At 38.3% G+C, this 26319-nt stretch overlaps 1 protein-coding gene across 6 annotated transcripts; it reads right to left on the bottom strand.

The window, feature by feature from the left end:
- Positions 1–1446: 1446 nt before the first annotated feature.
- LOC136013543 (interleukin-5 receptor subunit alpha-like) lies at positions 1447–25824 on the bottom strand. 6 transcript variants are annotated; one of them, XR_010612277.1, is made up of 13 exons: positions 25741–25824; positions 25227–25269; positions 22152–22352; positions 21646–21800; positions 21364–21511; positions 20710–20818; positions 20440–20624; positions 18718–18854; positions 14946–15090; positions 11792–11879; positions 10171–10257; positions 8076–9658; positions 1447–3299 (listed from the first exon to the last, which is right to left on the bottom strand). XR_010612277.1 is itself a non-coding variant. In XM_065677557.1 (13 exons), exons 3-12 carry the CDS (start codon positions 22252–22254, stop codon positions 9562–9564), a joined length of 1254 nt encoding a protein of 417 aa, XP_065533629.1. In that variant the 5' UTR covers positions 22255–22352; positions 25227–25269; positions 25741–25824; the 3' UTR covers positions 5468–8955; positions 9540–9561. The 6 variants fall into 6 exon arrangements, 4 of the variants coding, with proteins under 4 accessions (XP_065533629.1, XP_065533626.1, XP_065533625.1 ...); XR_010612278.1 differs by having other exon boundaries at positions 8927–9658; XM_065677557.1 differs by lacking the exon at positions 1447–3299 and having other exon boundaries at positions 5468–8955; positions 9540–9658.
- Positions 25825–26319: the final 495 nt, after the last annotated feature.

Genomic DNA, 26319 nt, shown 5'->3' with positions numbered 1-26319 from the left:
TCATTGCTGTTTCTTACCATCATTGGGGAAAAAAAAAGTACTAAAGCCCTGAAGTGAGATCAAACAAACTAAATAATATAAAAAAGACCCAAATGTAGTGTTTGTCTAGACATCAAAGAGACTGGTTCTCCAGTCCCCACGCCTTCTGCAGTGACCTATGCTCAGGCAGGATGAGTGAAGAGTGGGTGGAAATTCAACTGCTCTCAGAGGGTAGCCCTGCACATGGCTGTATTCTGCCTCACAAAGTACAGAGCTGTGAAAAATCCAACTCTCTTCTTTCAGCCTGAAAGCTGCCTCCTCTGATGCCACATACTCAGTGGTCCTTCATGCTGTGGACTGACACATGGACAGAGGTGCACTAACCAAACCTTTAGTACCCCAGGATCAGATAGTTGAGAGTAGAATAAGTCTGTCATCCTGGGATCTCACAGGCAGGATGACAAAAAATTGTATATTGTGGGGTCAGGATGTCATAAAAGACATTTCTCCTCAGAGTCTCACAGCAGAGGTGCAGTAATTTTAAATGTATGTGTGAAAGAGTAGAGATTGGAATTGCAAAATACATTTCTTCATACACTCCAGAGGAAGTTTCCATTTGAGCTACACAGAGGCATTGTCTAAAAAGTAGCTGACTCTTTGAAATGATACACATACATGGTTCCAGGAAAGAAAGACAGTCTGAGCATGTTTCAAGAACACGTAACAGATTTTTTGAGGATTATTGACATTTCTGAACCAAAATGTAGCTGAAAAAAATACTTGAAAACTCTGTAACTACAAAGCTAAATATCAGACACTAGTTAGATGACCTAGAGGATGTATGTGCCCTGATATCTAGTGGAGCTGTGGATGTTTGAGACATGTCCATGATGGAGTCCAAAGGGATATCTGCATGCCCATGTCACCCAGCAGAGAAGCAGCAGGATGCCACCCTACATATCCATGCTGGGAGCTCACTGAGGATATGTGAGTTTGGGTCCTGAGGCAGCATGGCTGTAGTCACGCAGCAGTGCACAAGCAAACAGTTCCTCCTGTATATCACTGTTCAATGGATACAGCTTGGGTATCTGCATGTCTTACAGTACCAGGTCACTAAAAGCCAGATGCACAAAAATAAAGATCCTCAGTGCAGAGCTGCCTGAGGGGCCTGACTTACGAAGACTTTTGCTGCAGTACACCACCAAGCGACTGTCCTCTGCTGAAGAACTGGCTAAAGGAGCATTGTGAACTTTAACATGAGTGCAAGCATTGCGGTTGTGGTCACAACAGCTTGGCAGCTTGGCTGCTGGCAGAAGTTTCTGTATGCCATTGATGCTCTGTGGGGAGCAATCTGCAAAGGTCAGAAAAACAAATGGTGTCCATAACTTCTTGAAATGCAGTAGCACGACGCGCTGCCAGAGGTCCTAACTTAGCCAGGAAGAAATGCAGAAGTGTTACTTTAACACCTGATTTTCAACACAGCTGATGGGTGTCTTTTTATTTGAAACATAATTTTTTTACAAATGCTCCAGAAGCTAGAGCAGCAGAGTAGCATCAGTGGTTTGCCAGAGGAATTTGTCAGTTACCTGTAGCATATACAACAGATTAACAAGGAATTGACAGAGACAGTATGAATACTCACCACAGAGTGTGTATGGGTCTTTCCACAAAAAGGTTTTCTTGACTTTCCCTGGCTCTGGGATTTCTGTGGCTGCTAAACAGTCCTGTGGAATAATTGCCTCACCTGGATTTTGCATTGCTTATTTAATGTGTAAAGTGTTGCACATGCTCTCTTTAAAAGTTTTTGCTGCCAAAGACAAATGTGCTTGGTTTGAGAGTTTGCTTTTGTGAGGTGACGGACTGACACCTAGTGTTTAAAACTTAATCACATGGAAAAAAATGTACATAAAAACAACCCAAAGGGGTTATTTTTAGTAATAAGAGCTCCTAGTTGTTTCAAAGTACCACCCCATCAGCAACGATGCAGTTCCAGGGCTGAGGTGACCTAGAAATTAGCATTTAAAAAGATCACAGGATATACTGAATTACTAAATCAATAATCACCATGGCCTGATAATCACCATGTTTTCAGTAAGTTAATGGTCTTAAGTGTGCTGCCTCTACCCTAAACCTTCTTATGCTGGTACAGCTAACCCATAGCTGTAATGCTGGGAGGGAAGTGACCTGTCACTCATGGGTGGAGTGGTCCTGGCACCTCTGTGCTCTACAAGTTCCCCAAACAGGTTACCTTAAAGCCTCTTAATTACCAGGTCTAACGTCCTACCAGCCACAGCCTTTCTGTTTAAGACACACAGTCTTCAATCTAAAAGAATCCAGAGTATAGGCTACATATGGGACAGGTATTCTGTTATTTTATTCTTTATTGGTTTTCATGAAGAAATAAACCGAGAGAGGTAAGGATGCAAATAATTTACATTTTTTACATAATCCTAAATACCTCATACTTCACAGGCTCATCAGTGAAGTAGGGCAGATTTACAATACAATGAAGCTGACTACATCCACAATATTATGAATATATGTTACCATGAATTCTCATCAGATCGCTAAATGTGGGTCAATTTTGTTTATGTCTATCTCTTCCTATCATTGCCGGATGCTGGAACAGTCAATGAACAATGGAACAGAACAATGCAACACTGTTTCTTTTTATTAAATGTCCAAAAAGGAGCAGGGATAAAGCTTTCCCATCCTGTGTGCTTTGGTTTGTTTCTTTTATTTTTTTAATCATTTTGTTCTACAAAAAACACCTTTGATTCAAGATGTTACTGGAACTATGTAAGTGGATAAAGCCTCTCGCCATACTCTCGTTGGAAGTCCAGGCAACTACTTTTCCCACAATAACACAATGAAGATGGACTGGCTGACATTATGAGGCCACCCAGTTCTGAGGTTTTCTAGATTTAGGTGTTAGCTGAGCAGCATGCCTTGCTGTTCTCCTGAAGACAGAGGTCATGTACTTGGTTTCAACATCAGCAGTGAACTCATTAATCCCTCAAATGAGAAACAAATATGATACCCCAGTGGCTCCTCCAATTGCTTTAAAATACAGATGCAGTTGATCAGTCAAAATGACCTAGATCAGTGGTCCTTTCTCTCTGATAGCAGCAGTAGCAGGTGCCATGCGAGAAAATAGGAACAGGCAGATACATTCTCCCCATGTCTTGTAATTTATAAGTGGAAGACCACATGAGTCAGAAAAGTTGACTTTTTATTTAGCAAGTCTTTGCTAGATATTTTTTCATGCTTGTTTATCCAGTTTTGTTTTGAACATCTTCAACATCCTGTGGCAAGCAGCTCTATAATTTAAAAATTGTGAAAATGATTCCTCACATAGTAGCTTTTTGCACAAAATCAAGTATGAAATGAATATTGATTAACTATTGTGGTCTACAATATTTACATAATCACCACATTTCTCATTTTCTCTGTTGGTCAAAAAAACAAAATGACAGCCAGAAGCCCAAACAAGCCTTAAAATACAATTATTTTTCATTTATATGAATGCGAAGTAGCAAACTAATATTTTAAGGTAATAAAACAAAATGGTATTGCTTTATGGTCTTGAATATTAATTCTTTTCATTCTTTCCCTTCACTTCCATCTCTTCTTTCCTTCTTTATTAATGTCTTGCTTTGCCTATGCATTATACCTGTATTTTTTATGTTTACATGTTTTGGATTTACTGCAGATAAATAAGTATGACTGTATTCTTTAGAATATTTTACAAAATTAGAGGATTATAATAAGAAAGCTGAGTAAAGCTATAGTAGTTTTGACTCAATGGTGTTGGCACTTCATTGGTCTATGTCACTCAAAATGTTTTTCTGAACTAAATCCCAAAATAATATTTTCTAATTATTTGTGCAATAGTTAGGGGTTTAATCACTGGGCAGGTTTCAGGACAATCAGAAGCATGGTGATGGGCTTTATATGCAAATAGCACTGAAAGCTGTGGTCCAGATTTTGCCTGAAACTAGTGAAAACATGCTGATGTGTGTATTCTGATGAGATGTAGTAATACAGCTCTCAGTGCAACCCGGTGATGCACCAGCCACCAAAGTATTTTTAGCTTCTCAATTACACCTCCAGGATGATATGGAGTTACTTTGTAGGAGCCCTCTTGTTTCTTTAGATATAAGTGAATCAAGTTGTACCAGTCAGCCAGCACTGTCTATACAAATACCAGCAGAAAGCATGTAGTAGAGTAATATAGGCAATATACTGACAGTACAACATGCACTGAACACTTGGCCCTGGGGAATATTGGTAACTTTTTCCATACAGACATCATTTCCTTGACTATACTCCTTCCACATACATACACACACACTCACATGATTTTTTTTTTTTATTTGTTTGATACATTTCACTGTGGTGAAACTCACAATGTTATACAGTTATGCATAAGGTAAATGGGCGCAACCACCAGCCTTTCTACTTGACAGTGAGAAGAAGAATATTGTAACCTCAGACTTCAGCCTAAATATGAGGCCCAGGATTCTCTGCCCTTGCTCTTGGTCAAGGATATTTCTAGTCAAAACTGAGGTTTCTGGCTTAATAATGTTGGTCCGAAACATGACTAGATATGAACTGTGACTTCTTTAACTGCGCTGGAAAATCTCCCAAACACAAAGGCTACACCTGCCAAGCTGTTCTTTAGCTAAAAGTATCTCCTTTCACCTGGGTAAGGAGGGCAGACTAACTAGGTCATGAAAAGCACGTTTTGCTAATGTGGGCATCTAATCTGAGTCTGATCAGCTAGGGTTTAACAAGGAAGAGACAGGCATCCACAAAGAAGAGAGTCATTATTTCTTGACACCTGGGTGGTCCGGTTGATATGCTGGAGGGAAGGGATGCCATCCAGAGGGACCTCGACACGCTTGTGAGGTGGGCTGATGCCAACCTTATGAAGTTCGACCACGACAAGTGCAAGGTCCTACACCTGGGTCGGAGCAATCCCAGGCACAGCTACAGACTGGGCAAAGAAGAGATTCAGAGCAGCCTTGCAGAGAAGGACTTGGGGGTGCTGGTCGATGACAAAATGAACATGAGCCGGCAGTGTGCGCTCGCAGCCCAGAAAGCCAACCGTATCCTGGGCTGCATCAAAAGGAGTGTGACCAGCAGGTCAAAGGAGGTGATCCTGCCCCTCTACTCTGCTCTTGTGAGACCTCACCTGGAGTATTGTGTGCAGTTCTGGTGTCCTCAACATAAAAAGGACATGGAACTGTTGGAACAAGTCCAGAGGAGGGCCACGAGGATGATCAGGGGACTGGAGCACCTCCCGTATGAAGACGGGCTGAGGAAGTTGGGGCTGTTCAGCCTGGAGAAGAGAAGGCTGCGTGGAGACCTCATAGCAGCCTTCCAGTACCTGAAGGGGGCCTATAGGGATGCTGGGGAGGGACTCTTTGTCAGGGACTGTAGTGACAGGACAAGGGGTAATGGGTTAAAACTTAAACAGGGGAAGTTTAGATTGGATATAAGGAGGAAATTCTTTCCTGTTAGGGTGGTGAGGCACTGGAATGGGTTGCCCAGGGAGGTTGTGAGTGCTCCATCCCTGGCAGTGTTCAAGGCCAGGTTGGACGAAGCCTTGGGTGACATGGTTTAGTGTGAGGTGTCCCTGTCCATGACAGGGGGTTGGAACTAGATGATCTTGAGGTCCTTTCCAACCCTAACTGTTCTATGATTCTATGAATGATGTATTTGCTGACAGTCTTCTTGCGTTATCTCAAGGCCCTGGCCAGTTCTGTTGAATTAGACACCCAACCTTGAGGAAGCTAAAATTAGGGAAGATGGATCTTGTTCCTAATAAAGGCCAGGTCTTCAAGAAGGAGAGGAGGGCGAGCTCTTTAGAGTTATCAATGCAGTTAAAGCATTTTGAAAAGGAGCATTTCTCTTTAAAAGTAGGTAGGTTGTACGGTAGGTGGCAGTAATGGGCAACCTGACAAGTCTTAGTGCAGAATCCCAAATCTGAGAGTTGCTTTGCTAATTCCCTTTGTCCTCTTCCAATTATTCTCCTTTCAAAGAAAAAGTAGGGGCTTCAGAAGCTACAGTAAGGTATGTCTGATATTTACATAGTCAACGATGTTCAGGGATAAACATAAGCATTTAATAATACTCCCAGCTGTAAGTCCTCATATGCTATATGTACTTGGCAGAAGTGGGGACTTGGAGGTGAAAGTATAAATATACCCAGCCATGACTTATCACAAGGTCTTTTGATTCCAGAGTACATGCATAAGTGGAGAAGAAGAGCAATCTATGTGTGATGCACTGCCCAGTGTTTCATCAGGTTGTGTCACTTTGATGCCAGAATGTGAAATCTTATACACAGGAGCTCCATTCACAGGTACGATGAAAGCAACTGCTTAATTCACAGGAGCAAGCCAGATGACCTGTTTAAGATTTTTATAGAATCATAGAATAGTTTGTGTTGGAAGTGACCTTTAAAGGTCATCTAGTCCAAACTCCCCTGCAAAGAGCAGGGACATCATCTCAAACTAGATCAAGTTGTTCAGAGCCCCTTCCAGCCTGACCTTGAATGTTCCTAGGGATGGAGAATCTACCACATCTCTAGGAAAACTGTTCCAGTGTTTCACCACCCCGATCATAAAAAATGTCTTCCTTATATCTAGTCTAAATCTACCTTCTCTTAGCTCAAGACCACCACTCCTTGTACTATTACTATAGGCCCTGTTAAAAAGCCTCCCTCTATCTTTCTAATAAACCCCCTTTAGGTACTAGGAGACTGCTAGAAGGTCTTTCCAGAGCCTTCTTCAGGCTGAACAAACCCAGTTCTCTCAACCTTTCTTCATCAGAATGGTGCTCCAGCCCCCGATCATGTTTATGGCCTCCTCTGGACTCACTCAACAGTTTCATCTTTCCCATGCTGAAGACACCAGAGATAAACACAGTACTCCAGGTGGGGTCTGATGAGAATGGAGTAGAGGGGGAGAATCACCTCCTTCAATCTACTGGTCGTGCTTCTTGTGATGCAGCCCAGGATACAATCATCTTTCCAGACCATAAATGGACAATGCCAGCCCATATCCAGCTTTTCATCCATTAGTACTCCCATGTCTTTCTCCTTAGAGCTGCTCTCAGGCCATTCATCCTCTAGCCTGTATTGATACTGGCGATTGCCTTGACCCAGGTGCAGTATTATATATATGCTTAAATGTTTGTTGCTACACTGAAGATGGCACAATATTGCTTTTGGATAATTATATTTCTTTATATATGTATTGCACATAAATCCACTATTGGAGAACAGATCTAAGATAGGTTTATAATAATATTCTTATTTTAAGGAAAAATTACAGCATTTAATAACCAAATCAACCAAGTGTTTCTCAGACTGGTTCAGATACTGATCTTTTCATTATCAAATTTGCACTTTAGGATTAATTTTCCAGACAACTGATCTTATATTTCTTTTTATGATGTGTGTCTCTGTTGGTTGCCATATGCATGTGAGCAAACTATGTGCATTGACTGAAACTGAGGCTTCTGCTAAGCAAAGCAATTTTAATCTAAAAGAGTTATTCTATTTTCAGGTAAAATAATAAAATTACTTTAATCTATAGGTTCTGATTTATTTTAAATCCTGGCACTGCTTTTGGGCTTCAATCATTGCAAGCCAAAGCTATATAAATTATATGTATATAAAATATATTTTAAGGAACAATACAATATTCACCGATTTCAGTGAAGTCTGGATTCCAGATGTATTTGGCCAATGTGTAGTACTTCTCTACCCCACTTAGCTCACACATGTTCTGATTGTTTCATTATATCACTTTTATACCCTCACAAAGAAAGGAATCTGTACGTTCGTGACACTTGTTTTCTATATGCCTCTTGTAATGACTTTCAACTGAACTACTAATTCTTCCCCACCTTCTCGAGAAAACAGATTTGAATTATGGCTGATGGGAAAACTGCCTTGTCTACCCACAGAGATAGCGTCTGACCATCCAAGAGAAAAATGAGTTGATTGTGGGTTTTCCCATCTGCACTCAAGACAGAGAAGGAGGCATTACAGGAGTTGTTATTACTGAAGCATGATTCAGTACCTGTTATCTACCATTCACTTTCTCCCTGGTGATTTGCATAGGCATCAGGCTAACAGGTATGGAGAGAAGAGCACCAGTGTTCAAAGGTAAGGCCACCTTAACCTTCCTTAAAAAATACAGTGCAACGGTAAAGTTAACACTACCTAGAAAAGTTGATTGTTTTTTCCTGAGGTCATGAACTTGATCTTATGGCAAACAAATTCAATTACAATCCTTTTGTTGATCAGGCATTTCCAGCCTCGGTTCTTGAGATGTTACCAACCATTCCTAATGTTAAAGGAGAAAGAGTGCAGTCTTCTTCACTGAGGTGAAGGAGACATTATACCAAAAAAAACCCATATTCAGGTAAATTAAAACTCTGCACAGAAGTGTAAACAGAATGTTTCAGAAGCACAAACAAAAGTTTTATATTGTCCTTTGCAATAATACTAAAGATGTTATTTCAAGTGTAATCAAATACTTTAACCAATATTACCTTTAAAATTGAGATATTTTACCATTAATGAAAGCAAGAATTTTTTAGGTAGTTTCCAAACTGTCCAGACCATTAGGTCATCATTTACTTGTACCTCTTACCTATAAAAAAAGTCTACAGAAACATATACCCTGCAAATTTAAGGCCCTATATTCCTTATTTTATGCAAAATAAATACTGGCTCAACTAAAAGTTAAAATAGTCTGTCCTGGTTGTGTACCTCAAAATGAACTGACATGGCTCACCACCTCATGGGAATGGCAAGGGAAAGACAAGGAAAAATAAATAGTAAATTTTGGTAAGTTCTCAACTTTTAACTCCTCTGAGTTATGCTTACTTAAACAATCAAAATACAGCCAAAAACTGTTTTCTTTACCTTGTGTTTGGGTTTCTTCCTTTTGCTAGCTGCAAAAAAGTAATTCCATCACATTAAAAGACCTTGTGTCTTCACATGACTCTTCTTTCTGGTTGATATCTGCTTACACAAAGCAGTGCCTTAGAAAGCAGATTGTGTTTAGAGCTTTAAAGAACATTTGTGAGCTTCTCCTGCTGTTTCCAGAAACATTCATTGCTTCCATCATCTCTTAAAATCACTTCCACCAGATGTTGAATAGCTAGTATGAAATCTGTTTGAACAGCCAGTCTTCAAAGGCATTGATCTATCAGACAATATTTGGAAGTTATTGCAGCATTATGAAACACTAACTCTAATTCCATTTTAACCCAAGTGGACCTTGATATTAGATCATATTGTATGAGGTGTTGTAATTTTACAGGGCTGAACATCAGTAGTAAGTAGTTAGAGACAAACTGCAAGATAGTGCTTTGCCTTTGTGATCCAAAACCCATTTTGAGTTGCATAGCATCAGAGCTCAAAATGCTTAAAATTACTAGGCTCAAACTCCAATATTCTTAGGTCTGACAGAATATTCTCCACCTCGTAGAAAGGTAACTCTTGCATGCAGATAAAAAAAGTCTATTGTCCCTACAGATCTTCTAATCCAGATTCCTTCAAACATTTCTGTTGTTGAATGTTCTCATCTCTGTTCTGTTCTGGTGTTCCCATAGTAGCATCTGAATACATCTCCCTTTGCATTGACATTTGATTCTGTTGGATAAAAATTGCATTATGCACAACATCTGTATTCAATTGTATTACAAATTCTGAATATTGCTACAAGCATGCTCCTTATTTGGTGTATCAGGGAGTAGTACAGATTACTTATTCTGTCATGTAACTAGAACACAGAGATCATATGGGTTACTGTCTCAAACTAAAAGTTGCTCATAGGCAAATTTGCCTAGCTGTTTTGAGGACTAATTTTCTTCCTTGTCACCCTCCAGGATGATATGACTTTGTATCTAAGTTTTATGTCAAAGTCACAGTCTAACTTTTACAGGCACTTTAAGGCACGCTACAGATTACACTCCCCCGAAGATTTTCTCCACCCTCTCTCATTGTCCTGTAACCTCTGCAAGCTTTCTGTTCTGTTCTGTTCTGATTTTACTGCAAATGTTGTGCATGCCATTTCCCCAGTGTTTCTTGGAAATAGCCTGCTGCTCCAAACATAATGTTGCACCATTCCAATCACAAATAATACCATATGTGTTACCCAGTACCTGGTGGTGTCATCTGCAGCTAACCAAGTTTTGATATTCTCTGAAGGATGAGGAACAGGCATGGTTATAACTTCCAGGCATTGATACCTACAAGAGAGTGATACAGACACGAGACTATTAATTGTCTGAAGAACAGCTCAGCCAATATTGCTTTGTAATAGATAAACCAATAAACAGGTATCTGCCATTTCTAAAGCCATTCTGCCCTATTTTGTTTCACTGCAGGCATTTTGCTCAACATTTTTCCCAGTCTTCTTCAGCTTGTTTTTTAGCCTGCTAGAGATTTAAAAGAACAGTATGGATATGAACAGGCATATGTTTTCCAAGCAAAGTGAGAGCTTGTTGCATGCTACTACTATTTCTACAGGTAAAAATCACTCCTATATGTGCTTTTCATTGTTAAAAACATTACCTATAAAGTGTGATAAAGAAAAAAATATCGGACGACAAGGATCAGGCATAGGATCAGAAACGTCTTTTAACTCATTTGCTAAAGTCTAACAGGGTTAAGGTTTAAGAGTGAACGGTGTTTGCACAGAACCATGAACACTTTTTGTTTCAACACAAAGGATTATCTGTTTGGTTTGAGTACTACATAAATTTTACACCAAAAATATCTATCAGCTGAATTGCTCTCTGGAGGTCAGAGTCACTCCTCATTATTTGGCCAGAATATTGGTTTATGTTTAGATGCAGATGACTTTTAATGATATTTTGTTTGCCATGTGGGTAACATTTTATTCTGTATTCTAATAATAGTCTTTTAGATCTATAGTTCCTTGAGTCTTTGTTTACTGAAAGATAGAGCACATGATAACTTCTTTTATCTTAATCAGAAATAATATTGAGTCATTAATTAAATAATTAATTTACTTTTAACAGAGGCCATGCGATACTGCACTTTTCAAATATTAAGGCATCTTAATTTATCATCCTATCCTGAACAAGTTTAATTTTCAGTTCAAGAAAGCCTTCTCTGCCATATCAATAGGAAAGCTTTAGTGGCATGGAGGAAGTAGATTGCATTAACTGTTGGTGGGTGTAGGACCATTACTATTACTTTGCTGTACTAATAGTACAGCAAAGCAAATTCCCTCCACTAGCATGACTTCCCTTTTTTCTTTCTTGTAAACTGTCCAGCTTACAGTAAAAGACTCCTGTAGGTAATTCCCATGGATTATGTAAAAAAATTGGCCAACAAGGCAAATGCAGTTCATCTTTGGCATGATTAGTGTTGGTGGCCCTGAAGGCAGGACGTGGAAAAACATGGTGTAAAGTCACCTGGAGGGTAGATAGGCAGCAGTAAAGTAGGATGAAAGAATATCACTTATAGAAATGCACAGAAAGGCATCTGAGAGTAGGGTGTGAGACTGGAGCCCCAAGGACTGTGATGGGAGCTGCGAGATGACAGCAATGGGGTTCAGTATCTTACACTATGTCTTAACACCTAGAACTCTTTTGTCAGAACATTGGTTGGAAATGCACAATTAAGTGCTTCTTGTAAACATAATTTATCTGAGAAGGTCTGTGGTTGACTATAATCCATTTTATAGTTTGTTTACCCTCACCATGACCTCCCTTTCACCAGAAATTTATAGTACCTTCCAGAAACATACACTACCTTCTACATGCGCATATCAGCAAACCTCCAAGGAAAATCAGGAGACAAAACAATGTGAGGCTCAGCAGCATGGTGTCCACTGTCTTTTCTTGAAAAGAGGGAAGGTAATGTTAATAATGTGGAGAAGTGTAGTTCATAAATGGATTAATTATATATTGACTGATAACTATTGTGCTGTTCCTGAACTGCCACTGATTTAAAGAAACATTTCCTGGATCTTTTTTAGGGGAAAGAGAGGCTTCTGGCTTCAGCACTGTTCCTTCTTCCTTGTAGCCCTCAGTCTTACTGCTGTTTTCATCCAGCATTTTCCCTTGCTTCCTGTGCTCCAGGAGACTCCATCCCTTCCTTTCCCTGGATTTCTGTTCTCATATGCTGGCCATGGCCTGTCCTACCACTGGATACTTCCATCCAGCCCTGATTCCTCTCTGTATATGCTATAGACACTCTCGCTGCTGCCCCAGCTGCTTCTGGATTCTTGCTGTTGCCACCTCCCAGCTCCATGCATCATGAGGCTCCGTGAACACCCCTTCACAGCTGTAACTGGTTTAAGACAAAATGAAAATAAAAGCTTTTTGTAAAAAAAAAAAAAAATATTCTCTTTGACCCAAAAAGCAACATTTGGTTTTCATTATATTTACCTTTTTTAATGTTTCTAGGCATCGTCCTTAAGAAAATCTAACAATACATCTTTATATTGTTCAGCAAATACTACTGCTCTGTACCTTGTGTTCCTTCCTCCAAAAATTCTCGAAATACCAAAATATCAGTGTCTTCAGCTGACTCAAACAGATATTTTTGGCAATTTTGTTTGCTTGTTTAGTACCTGGCTTTAGAACTACAGTGAGCTTGGATTATTTTGAACTGAGTACTTTGAAGAAAAACAGGCGGGAACAGCTCTTAAGATGTTAATAGTCTAAGGACAGTTAAACAATGGTTTTAGGATTAGTCTAGATAAAATTCAAAGAACAAAATAATTTAAAAAAAGTTCTTACTTTGAACTCATCTGTAGTTTAAACAAAGGATATTACAAATTTCCACAAATTTCATATGAAACCAAGAAAAAAATCACAAACTTCTAGACAATATTGAGTATAATAGCCTGTACATTCTGCTAAAATACGAAACTATGCTTTATTCACTTTAAGATCAAAAGGGAGTTTTCCCCTTCTTGTCTTTTGAGATTAAGGCTCAGAAAACATATTCTGAACTATCTTTGGACTGTGTAGTAGAAAACCTTTTGTTCTGCATCATTCTGCTAACCCCATGTCACGTACACACCCAAAAGAGGAAGCAGTGGTCTTTGCATCAACTGAACCACAAAGAGGTTTGTTTTTCTTGCTTTCTTACTTTATGCATTTTGGAAAGGAAGGAAGAAACAGCAGCATGAAAATTCTTTCAGGTAGACCAATTGCGGGGGAGGGGGGAGCTTCTTTTCAGATGTAAATTGTTAAACTCCATCACAGATAACAGTACTTTGAAATCAAAACAAGTGGCTTGGTTTGCAAAAATGCAGAACACCTCTGAACTACTATTAACTTCAAAGAGATCTATGAATGATCAGCAGCTCTAAAAATTAGACCAATTATTTCAAGTTTCTATAAATGAATAAAGCTGATTAAACATTTCTTTTTTAGCAGAAAGTTTCTATACTGAAGAGATAAGTTCAGTTTAAATTATGGGTTTTTTTTCAAGGACATATGCTAATTCCAACGGAAAATTAATGTGTTTCCCATGAGAAAATTAACAAATTCTTTTCATGTCAAAGGAACATTTCAGAACAAATATTTTAGTTATGTTTTGAATTATGTTATTTCATTTTGATGTTTCAGCTTGTTTAATTGGAGGCTGAAATGCCTCTTCAAAATCCATTCTTAAAGAAATATAGCACATATCCTAGATGAAACACTGGAATGTCATGTAGAAGCAAAAAAAAAGCAGGTCATTGCACACTCTTTCAAGACTTTCAGCAGAAGAATTGACACATGTGAAGGACGTGTGAAACAGCTAGGTTTCTCTCTCCAAGCACTTCACAAATGAAATGTTTTTGATATTAGATGAATGAATCTGGGCCAACATAGGCGGCAGTTCAGCAGACCATTGGGATGCAGTAAGGCATCTGGTAAAGTAGGCAGCCAATATATAAACCTAATAACTGAATTTACTTTCAATCCATCGCAAAAACAGTAATGTCTGGACTTGTATTTTATGTGTCTTCAGATAAATATGTACTTGAAGCTCAATAAATCAAAAAGACATATTTCAAAACACAGTCTATTACATTAAGTAAATATATTTGTCTTGTTCTGTTTCACTACCAATAGTATTGCACTTTTTTATTATTATTATTACTTTTGCATGTCAACCTGCATAGGCAAATCTGTGCATTAGTTTCTCTCCACAAATATAGCACCACTGGATTATACCACCTCCCCTTTACCTAGCCTGACATCACCTGACATCAGGAAGCTGTTGCATTTGGAGGCATTTTTGTCATCACAAAAAGCACAAGTTTCCCTTGTTAGTACATGAATGTTGAAATCTAGTCACAAGAGGTGAAGAGAAAGTATTGCAAGGCTCTTGTTTTGTTTGTGCTGGAGTGAGCTGTAGGTGCCAGCGCATATACATTTATTTAAATGGGAACTAAACCATTTCCTACCTCTTCAGATAAGAAACTACTCCCCTGATGTACTAAAAGAAATGTTAGATTTAGTCCTCAAGGACTATATGATCTGGTGAATAGCATGACTTTTGTGAATTTCTTGCCTTACTAAATCCAGGTGAAAGTATCTGTAGGGATGCTTGGGCTGTCCCTAGCAGGGCAGTCAGGGCGGTGTTCTGAGCTTTTCATCAGCTGACCATTATTGTTTTCTAAAGGTTGTCAAGAGTTAGATGCAATTTACTTCAGGAGAAAAGCCATGTGCAAGAATGCCTTAAGATCAAGGAAGTACAAGTCATTCGACAAACGACTGCCTTTCCCTAAAGCACCTAGAGCTGTGTGAGCCTGGTGCATAACATGGACCTCTAGGTACTGCTATGATACGATAGTACAGCAAGGAGAAGAACAGGTGCAATAATAAAGTAAATATGTTGAATGATATGGATCATAACATATCTAATGATAAGGCTTATGAACAATAAATACATGATAACTTACCATGGTCAATAAACACTGGTTCACTCCATTCACTCCAAATCTTGTTTCTTATGCATTTCTCTTTCTTTACCCTTACTTGTGCTGCACATTTTCTTGCTGGTTTATGAAACGGATACTCGTATTTCTCTCCAGTGACATTTACGATCTTTCAAGATAGGTTTAGGGGATTATTTTAGGTGATTTTTCATTGTGAATCAGACAGATATAAATCTAGGGATGTCAAATACTATTATTTACATCTCTAATCTAGTAGGAAGAGATTTTCAGAACAGGTGTTCACTTCCAGACACAATCTGTCTCTTACCTGTCATGTGTTAAAACTCAGGACTGAAAATGGAGGAAAGCCTGGAACTGATGAGATGGAAGGAGGTATCAGCTGTAGTAGGACAGTAAGAATTTGAAAACACTCATTCCCCTTTCATTTTTTACTACACCAAATGTCGGACAAATACAGTCACTATGAAATTGCAAGTTTCAAGGTTTGGTGTGGGTAGTTTGCTATACCTGCTTGTCCGACAGAATAAAATCTTGCATTTTTCAGCTACTGTTGCTGAGGAATATCCACTAATTTCGTGACTACCTTCAAACATCTTTAATTGTGCCTACAAAAGAAAGCATGCCACTTCAAAAGATCAAGTCCACAATAGAAGTGTCAGAGATTAAAACAGAGGGATCTCTGAATCTTTCATCACTTTTGAAAACTGAAGCCAACTTCTATAAATAAGCAATGCTAAGAATTTAAGAAGGAACAAATAAGGAAGTAGAAAACTCCTGCTCATAAAAATTAAAAGCAATGTTAGGGAGTTGCAGAGAATTAGAAAGTATGCATCTCAGACACAGAAGAGCCCAGAATCTTTGCATCTTAGGTGTTAAGAAAGCATGGTGAGGCAGTACCATAAGTCCAACTTTAACAAAAAGGGATGTTCTGCTTTTCTCATACTGACCAGTGTAGTGTTGATTTGATCCTGTGTATTATGCCATTTGTTTATCTTCCTTCATGCTCTTTAAGGCCTTTCCAGAGCTGGTGCCAAATATAGGGCCAAAAGTTCACATGCTAAGTTTTTCAAAAGTAAGTAAAAATGGAGGAAAATCCTTGGGATTTCAAGAGAAAACTGGAAATTACTACAACGGTTGAGTGCTAAGCAAGTGCTGTGTCTGAAAATCTCTTCCTAAAGAGCTGGTAATAAGCTTATGTCATCATAAGAAATTTCCAAAATGCAAGACTCGAAGACTTCTTATGAAATTATGTAGACCACCTTCTTGTGCAGCAACTTTCAGTCACATCTGTCTAGAGCATTTGTGGAGGATGTCTAATCTATTGTCCGTAACTCTACAGACAGCCATCCCCAAGCAGCCTCAGAACCAGTTTCTGTGGTAGGCATTCTTTGTTATTAGGACACTTTTCCTGACTTTTAGCCTACATTTTCCTTGCTTTGAATTTAGTCAGTCATTTTGTGCATGGGTAAGTCTGATCCCTATACTCTTTTATTTACCAGGACACTGTTAAAACAGGTTACACTCTTTTACACTAGAGCGCGTCCCTCAGTCTTCCATTCCTAGAACTCTCACTGATGTTCTCTGAAACTTTTTCCCAGCATATGTATATGTTGTGGTGATGCCCAAAGCCCAGTTAGAAACTTCAGATGAAACTCAGTAGCTAGGAGGTTAAATTAGTCACAACCTACATCTTACATGTGACATATCTGTCATATAAATCTGAGTAATTTGACCTTTGTGTAATAACACATGGAATGATTGACTCGGTGGTTCAGTGTAATCCACATTTTTTCTTCTCTATTGCTGCCTATACGTTAATTCTATATTTTGCTTCGACATATCTGACCTCTACTTCCTACTCATAGGATTTTTCTTATTACTGAATTTTGGCTTGTTGATTTCAGACTTACTCAATATTTCAAATTTCCTAGTTCCAGTCACCAGCAGATTTAACTCCCTACTTTTAAGATTTATCAGTCTGTATCGCAGTATTATTATTTGTGCTGATAAGTATTCAGCAAGTCATCTCTTTGGGTATTCAGAATAAATAAATAAATAAATAGATAAATAAATAATCAACCTTAATCATTATACTCTTACTTGTTCTGCAACAAATGCCATTAAACCTTCTTATGGATTCCCTAATAGCTCAACTCATTAAGTCTCTGTGACAGATATTAAGACCTTGTTTTGATCAGGAAACAGAATCTCAAGCTTGCTTCATGCTTCTCCCTCCTGTGTCTCCTATAATATTGCTCTGTAATACTGCTGCAGTTTTCTTCCTTAACATTGCCCCCTCCCTTTTCTTCTTCTGGGGTAGGTAATTACCATTTTAATCATTGTCAGCTTTGATACTGATTCTCCTCAAGTCTACCTTAAAACCCCTTCACTTAGCAGACACCCTTATATGAACAGGATACGAAAGATCCAGCATGAGCCTCCCTTGATCCCTCTGCTCACTGCCTTTAGCACTTAGGAGCTTTGTGAATAGAAAAGGACAAGGCTTGGGATGTCATGGGCATGGGGTCTGGCATGGGTTTTTAAGTACTAGAGTTAGGAAAGGTTTAGGGAATGATAATAAGCTGCAGAAATGACCTAGAAGGCAGCTGCCTGTCTGTCTGCTGGAAAATCCCAAAAAGGACTGGGAAGCTTTGACATGTCTGCGTACAGACCTTGAGCTCCTTTTCTGTGTGTTGCAATGACGGAACACAAGAAAAGGCAGCTCTGTTCTGGAAGCTGCCTAGCACTGTTAGCACTGCATCTGAATTAATAAACACTGCTGTAATTTATAAAGACAGATGACTTTATGTGATCAATATTGTGTCTTTCTCATTGCACTTCTCCTTTCTACCATGTCTAACAAAGGGTGGATACATATCAATTTATTTATATGCTCTTTCAGAATTTAATTGTCTTTTAAATGTTTGTAGCCAGTTTAGATAAGCATTTTATTATTAGAGTACTATGCACTGACTGCAGCTAGCAGACTGTGTGTTAGCAGAGATTCAGGCTCTTAATCAAACACAGAGTTTCAAAGACAGCTTGAATGAAAACTGCCATATAAGCCTGAGTAATTAGGCTCCTGAATATTTAGAAAATTCACATTCCAATGCACATCTGAATTTCATACTTACCATATTCTGAATTAAGTGCTTAGATTTGTACTTTTGTGGTTCAAATAAGAATCTGCATGAAAACTTCAGTTCTTATTTGCAGGTAGTTTAAAACTGCCACTAAGTAATGCCAGGTGTGATTTAGTCACCATATGGCATAACCCAAACTATAACACAGTTCTATGTCTTACTGGTAAATCTAAGAGAAGATGCTGATACACCATAAAGATTTTTAAATACATATAATGTGTGCAAAAAGCAAGTGTGATTCTTTTAGTGATGCATGTAGAAATAATTACAATAACATGTTTTTTTTCCCCTTAAAAAATACTATCAAACTAGCTGCTAAACTTTTCATCAATACTCTATTTTCTATAACAGAAAAGTCAATAATCTATGCAATACTAATGTAGGATTCAAATTATAGATGAAAAGGAAAAAACCAACCGATCCACTTCAATGCAAGCATGATACAATTTCAGAAAGCGTGTTGATTTTCCATTTTTGACCAGAAAAATAAGAAAAGTTGGATTATTCATGAAAGACCTTGGGATTTCTTTTAAGTTTCTTTGACTTTTAACTCCATTAAATTCAAATGATGCCCAATGTTTATGGCAGTTATGCAGTTTGAGTGCATTACTTTAGTTAAAAAAAATTATTACCTTACGATCTGTTATTTTCACTTCATACAAAAAACACTTGCTACTTGCAGAACCAATCGTAGGCGGGGGTTTCCAGTGAATGTGAATACTTCTGTTTTCAAGGGAAACTGAGATGTTGATAGGCGGGTTCAGTTTCTCTGAAAAAAAAAAAAAGCACAGAGAGACCTTCTGTAACTCATGCCCTTTCTCATATTAATGCTTATGCAAAACAAACACAGTGCGTTAGTCCTTAAAACAGTCAGCTGACTATTTTGGAGTTTTTCACACCCAAAGGAGGCATTCAGTGGCTCATTTTCTTTAAAAGTGCTGTTCACTAAGTAGCATCCATTTCTGAGCCAAAACAAAGAAAATTACAGGGGTTTGTTTCATGCCCGAGAAGAGGTGGAATCACAATCCCTGGAAGTGTTCTAAAAACATGTAGATGAGACCCTTAGTGACATGGTTTACTGGTGGACTTGGCAGTGCTGGGGTAAAGGCTGGACTTGATGATCTTAAAGGCCTTTTCCAACCTAATTTATTCTGTGATTCTATGATTGTATGTATCTTTCTAGGGAAGGTAGTAGGGGTGGACAGGAAAAGCAAGCCCTTTGAGTTCACCCTTCAGAGTCTGTGTAGGTAGCAAAGAGTCCTCTGAGCTGCTACAGGCTCCCTGCCATGTAGGATACATGTTTCTTGTCAGGTACTCCAAGTCTGCCCATAAGCCTGATAGTATAACTTTGAAAGAAGATTAATTTCATCTTTCACTGGGGGGTTACTGAAGGGATACAAGTTCCTGGCAATATATATGTTTGATATATGACAGATGCTTAAGAAAATTTTCTCTCTTGTAAATGAGCACGCAAGTACTTGCTACAGAGGAAGAAGGATGCGTTTAGGACATGTAAACAAGTAAGCAAAAAATCCCCCTCCTGTCACTATGTTCATCATGACCATAAAAATGCAAGGAGTGTGATGGCAATGGTTTTTTTTTGAGGGACAAGGTATAGGGTTGGAAGCAAAGGACATTTGGGTTCCCAGTATTTTAGTTTCTGGTTTAGATAAGCAAGACTACAGTTGCTTTCTAGCATGGTGATTGTTAGGGCAGTGATCACAGGTGTGTGCTGGAGTACTCAAGCAGCCTGAGCCCTCTCTGGCTTCCACTGCATTACAGGGAGGAACCACAGTTGGAGTTTTCTGAAAAAGCCCTCCCAGCAGAGGCGGAAGTGCACAGCAAGTCTCTGTAGACAGGGTCAGTGAGGTCTGGGGCTGACATTTTTGCCATGTGATGCCAGAGGGGAAAGACAGAGAAACAGGGAGGGTGAGTGGCAGCACTGCTGGTCCATGAAGCCATTGCGCTTGCTCCAGTGGCTGCAGCTGCATAAAGCTGTGTCATTCCACAGGTGGTGTATGCCACACTGGGGTTTCCGTTTTAGAGTTTGTTTTCCCTTCCCCCTCTTCCCTTGTCTCTTTGAGCAATGATCTTTGTCTTTATGCCAATGCATGGCGCATGCGAAACAATCAAGAGGAGGTAGCGGTGTGTTCAGACCTGAAGGACTATGATGACATTGCCATCATAGAGGCTTGGTGGGAAGCCTCCTATAACTGGAGTGTTGGAATGGAAAGATACAGACTTTTCAGGAAAGGCAGGCTGGGGAGAGAGGGAGGGGATTTCTTTCCTTTTCAGACCAATGAAATAACCAATGAATTAACTTTTCATAATAGGAAATAATAGGCAATACTTACCTATTGTCTGAGGTGTAAACATTTTATAATATGACAGTCTTGAATTATTCTTCATATCTCTTACAGTTATGTTTAAATTGATTTTTCTTGATGGCTGGAAATATATTTCTTTCATATGGCAGCCAATATTTTTCTTCCTTGCATTTTTTATATATTGCTGGCAATCAAAATCTTTTCCTATGTGTCTGTGAGAAGGAAATATAAGTCTTGTAAATCAAGGACTTAGCTACAAAACCATGATTTCATACTTATTTTGCACAAAACCCTTACCTGTATGAAAAAAAGATCTGCATATCTTCAGGAGCTTCTGCTTTAATATACCAGGTGCAGTTGAAAAAAGAAATGTTATATATGATGCATGAAAAATTCTGAATATACACTGCAACAAAAAAAAAAAAAAAGAGTAAAAAGAGTGAGGTTTATTTTACATAATACCATGATGGATGCCCTTACAAACCCATTATATAGCAGTATTTTTAGAAGTGTGAATAAGTGGAAGGTGAGAATGAATAGGTCTTTCTGCTTTTTGGACAATGGCAGTACCCCTGCTACTAATAACAAATGCCTTACTAACCCACTTAGTGAAAAATTAGCCTAATGAAGTAGATTAAAAGATCTGCTCTTTCAAGATTTCCTGAAACTGGGTGATATGGAAGGCAGTCTTCAAGACATGAATTGCTAGGGGAAATGGAAAGAATGGTTGGGTCTTTTTAACAGCTTGCTCAACAGAGCTGGAGTTTTGTGAATCTGAACTTGTCTAATAAAGGAAATAATTCTGCAATATTTTAAGAAATTATGTATTATATTCTTAACAAATCCATACCAAAAAATAAAAGTAGAATAATAAGCTTTCAGAAATTATAGGTCTCGAAGTAACAGAGGACACTATCGTGATGTCTTAACAACATGGAGAAAATGGCTGACCTGGAGGTGCCTTGTAAGTAAATTCTGTCCAGCCACTCTCCTTAATTACATCATCTGTTTCTTTTGCAAAAAGTTGTGTTTTGACTTTAGCATTAAAACCAGAGTGCAAATTAAGATTTATTCTCTTTTTCTTCTTTTGTAGTCTTTCCTAAGGGAAGGAAGAAGGAATTGCATGAAAGTGGACAGTACTAAGTATTGAAAGGGAAATTATGCAAATTTGTCTACTGAATGAAGTAATACATGATTTCACTTCAAACTATGTGTAACCATTGAACAACTTACTTCATTCTCGTGAGTGGTATTGAAGAATTTGTAACTCAAAATATATTTCACAGTATACTTCTCAGTTTCTTCTTTTGTCAGGTTATTGTTCCAGGATAGAATGACTCCAGGCTCATGCTTGGAAATCCACACAGTGTTATGTAGCTCAGGTGCATCTGCAATTACAATGATATTGCATAGAAGAAGAAAGGGCCCACCACTGTGTACGCAAAGGATTTGGCTCTCAGTAAGGCTTGCACACTCAGTGGCTCTCCCAGGAGTTCTGTTCTTACAATGAGCAGGTGTTTTTTCAGCTCAGTTGAATATGACTTACTTCAGCAGTGAGATTAATGTTTATCTATTTGCAGCTTTCAAAATGTTAGGTTATTCACTTTTACCTGTCTTGGACACCTCTCCTAACAGAAGTCTCCATTTGTCTTTATGGGCTATAGAAAGTGCTTTGATAACAAGTTCAGATACCTGGGATGGCTAGTGTAGGGTAAACTGTTATTTGATATTTTACTTACCTCCTATATCTTGTTGTTCACTTGCCAGGCTAGTGGAAAACAGTGTCTTACACCGGAAAAAGATTATTATCAGCATGATGGGAATGACTGTAACATATGCCATAGCAAACACTTCGTGCTACAGGGTCTGCAGAAACTGAGACTCTATACTTCCAAGTTTGGTTGGAAAAGCAGTTAGAACATGATGTTTTCATTTTGCACCTGTGAAATAATATGAAACAGTCACTTAACCACTTAAGTGATGTCCAAAATATAAGAAATAAATATAAAATTACATATATTTAACAGTTCTTGTTGTTTGGTGCCTTTTATACCTGAGATATTTGTATTTAAACCCACTCTTTAATTGGGTGTCATGGCAAAAAGAGGACGTGTGCCATACCAAGCTAGTTTTGAAAGTACTGCTTAGACTGCAAATCAAGACCACAGAAATGACACAGCTGATACTGAAAGCAGGCAGTTTGGGTAGCAGCTACTTAATATAACTGTGGCTAGATACAAACCCAGCAGCTGCATTCATATATCCAGCCCCTAGTGCCAGTAGAACGACTGTCAGTTCCAGGTTGTAAATCATGTTACCTGGTTTAGGCATCTGCTTTAGAAAGATATGAACCAAAACTGCCTGAAATGAATCCTGTAATTTGCAAAAGCAAATATCAGCAAGAGTATATCAGGTGTTTGCTAAGTTTGGGATACAGTGAACAAACATATTCCACTCTGATCAAAGTTGGTTTTAGAAAGACATAATTGCTGTATCTCTGATGGCTGAATATTTCTCCAAAGGTTGCTTCACCATAAACAACTTCTGAGACTTCTGAGTTCTTTGCAGAATAAATATGCCTCTGTGTTTGGAATCTTTCACTCACAACTAATTTATCTTGGCTCTGATTGTTTTCAGTACTAAGTCCTCAGACGCACTCTATGTATGTTATCCAAGGATCAGCAAAAGGACACCTGGTGCCATACCAAAATGCTCAAAATACATTGATTAACAAGTGGCACTGGTCATGTAGAGGAAAATGTGTGAATGTTCAGCACATCCAAAGAATCTGCAATGAAGTTGCCTGGAAAAAAAATATACACATACATGTACACAGATACAAATACAGATTAATTTATAGTGTTATTTTGGCACAATGCAGTGAACAAAAGGTCTTTTAATGAATGCTGTCGTTGCTTATGAAGTGCTATGAAAAATCATAACAAAATGGTTTAAGACAGAGATTCCCCCAGCTGGTTCATTCTGTAGTGATCTCAGCTGTAGCAGCAGCAGCAGCTGTAGTATGTGCGCTACACCATGCACACAGGAAATCAAAAAAGTGAATTTTTTCACAGGCACGGTGTGCCTGTGAAATAAGCCAATTCTAGTTGTCTGGAAAGGGAAGGGGTGGACTCTGCCATTAATGGTGCTGTCTGTGGCAAGAGAAAAAGTCAAGGAAAAAGCAAATTGAAACAAATCGTTTTCAAGGGTTTATAATTCAACATGTCGTGGCTGTAAAGGGCTCATCCATTCCTATGAGATGGAGCAATCAAAAGTAGTTCTAGAAACATGTCTTTTATTTAAATTAGGAGAAAGGGAGAAATGAGGATGGAAAACACTAAGTAAGTTAAAATATTTGTGCCTAAGATTAACATAAATTTTGTGGAAAACTCAAGTCAAAAGGGGAACTGATACAGGAAAAGAAACAAAATGAATCTTAAAGTAGCAACAACTTCTGGTGTTAGAAACAAGAATTTAAATAAGCTGTGAGGTAATATAAGTAAATTCAGTTGGAGAGAGGAAACACAAAGGCAGAGAACGAAGATTTTTGAAGTCTGGATAAATTTAGGAAAAAAAGCCAAAATTGAGTCCAAGTAAGACATTTCAGAAGAGATCTCTGCTGTTTCCTGGACTTTACATGTTCCTAGGAGTATCTTTCATACAGCATTGAGAGGCACTTCTCAGTATGCAATAAACTCCTGCACCTTGCACAGGCAGTAGTGTCAGCAGGCTGTGAATAAGACTTAGCAAATTTGTAGAAAACAGGTACATGAAAAGATACTAAAAGGTATAGAGATGGGTATACCCTCTAACATCCCTAATTAAGCAACTGTAGATGCTGGAATACATGGAAAATGGGTTACAAAAGATGGCCAGATTTGTGGATAGCATCTGCACAGCACCTCTTGTTGGCACTGCTGTAGGCAGTACAGCAGATGGACTGCTGGGCAGACTCCATGGATTATTCCTTATGTTTGTCTTCAATGAACTGGTCCACAGAAAAGCACTGCAGCATAAGGACACCCAAGGCAACTAGGAGGGAATGAAAAGCCATCTATACATAAAAGGTTTTCAATTCACAACTTGTCAAAGAACGCGTATTTCCATTTATGCCAGCACAGATGAGCAGAAATAACATTTCTTCTTAGATGTACACAGATGACTGTGTGTTTCTAATCCTGTGCCATGAAGAACTTTATGTTAGCATATGGTGCTGATGTTCAGTCTATGAGGTGTGAGATAAAATTCATTGCCTGACAGTATTTTTTTTTTATTAAAGTCTCTCTCTTCCTTTTGTCTCTGGAGAAATGCACATTAGCCAAATATAGGCAGTCGAGTTAAACTAATGGGATAGAAATTATGTCCATAGTCAAAAGAATGTAAAAAATAACCATAAAGAAAAAAAATGCACAGTCAAAAAATACATTTTTTTTTTAAAGGAAGTATTCTTAATATTTAAAACCAGTACTACAGTTATATTTTACTTTGTTGTTGTTGTCTTTTGCTTGTCCAATTGCTTTCATCACTGAGCTTCAAATATAGCCAGTACCTTTTGGCTGCTGCATTGCCTCTGGTTTACCATAGTGGTTGCTGGAGTAAGAGAGGTAACACAGGGGGAGCTGCCAGCCCATCTGCCACTGCAGCTGCAGAGATTATAAGGGTTTGCACAAAACCCACCATCTGGGTTGAATCTGGGAAGTAGACAGTCAGGGCAAGAAAAATGAAAGTACATGAACCAATCTTCACAAAACTTAAGAGCTACTACTTAGAGTATGAGGAAAATGAACCATTTAGTTTTAAAAAATTCAGGATACCTGAGCGTTTCCTGAAGCGTAGATCTGTTCATGGTCCTTGTGTCTGAACAAAGTAATTTTGAAAAGTTTGTGAAACTAAGAATTTTATCTTCCTAAATACAAAAGTTAACCTTTTAAGAAACAGCAATATTTAATATTTTCTTTGGAAGGAAAAAAAGAGTAAAATTGACCAAAAAAAAAAAAATAAATCGGTACTCTTTAAAAATATATTGTGCCTGATTTAGAGGGTAAATTCAATAACCAAGCAATAAAATCTTTTATTCATGGCTCTAATGCACAGTCTTAGCTAAGGGGAATCACTAGGACTGATTGTCTGATTAAGATTACCTGAAACTTATACTTCATTAAAGGCTGTCGATTCATATATTTCAAAGCCCCCATATTTCATAGTAGACAATGTAGAAATTGCTTAAGGAATTATGAAATAAACAACACAGGTCAAACATTTTTAAAGGTCTGCATACCTGAAGAGTCAAAACAGCAGCACTATTTATTTTCTTTTTTCGAAACATACCTTCATCTTAATGCCTGTGAAATCCTGGATACCTAAGCATTGTTTGGGTTGTGAGGCAGGAGAGATCACCACTGGAAAATGTCTTTGGACTATAATGAGAAATTGATTCAAGAGACTTCCTTTTTTTGCAAGATAGATACCCCTCAGTGGCCAGTTTCCAGTGCCACTTCCTGCTGTGGGACTGAAGCACACTTTTGCATACACAAACACTATGCTGTTCTTCAAAATACCTTGAAGGAGGCACACCTCTGGATGACTAATTCAGTGCTCAGAGCTCTTACTGTTTTTTCTCTTTGCATATGAAAAAGATTTTTAATTTTTTTGCATATTGTAATGAGCTTTTATCTTCTAAGAAAAACTCAGAATATAAAAGAAATAATATTGAAAATGGTGTCCATGAAGCTGAAATCCCAGAAAGATCATACCCTACTTGCCATTGTTCTCCTGCTTTTTCAGGGGCTAATAAGCATTTTTCACTGCACCAAATTTAAAAACCAAACAAACAAACCCGAGAAGACACAAACTAGAGAGATAACCAAAAGTTACAGAACTAATGGAGGAAAAAGAACAAATAAATTT

The sequence above is a fragment of the Lathamus discolor genome, chromosome 4 (assembly GCF_037157495.1).
Source record: "Lathamus discolor isolate bLatDis1 chromosome 4, bLatDis1.hap1, whole genome shotgun sequence".
NCBI classification, from domain to species: Eukaryota; Metazoa; Chordata; class Aves; order Psittaciformes; family Psittacidae; genus Lathamus; species Lathamus discolor.
Note: the sequence above shows the minus strand (reverse complement) of the source record. Positions and strands in the feature narration are given on the sequence as shown.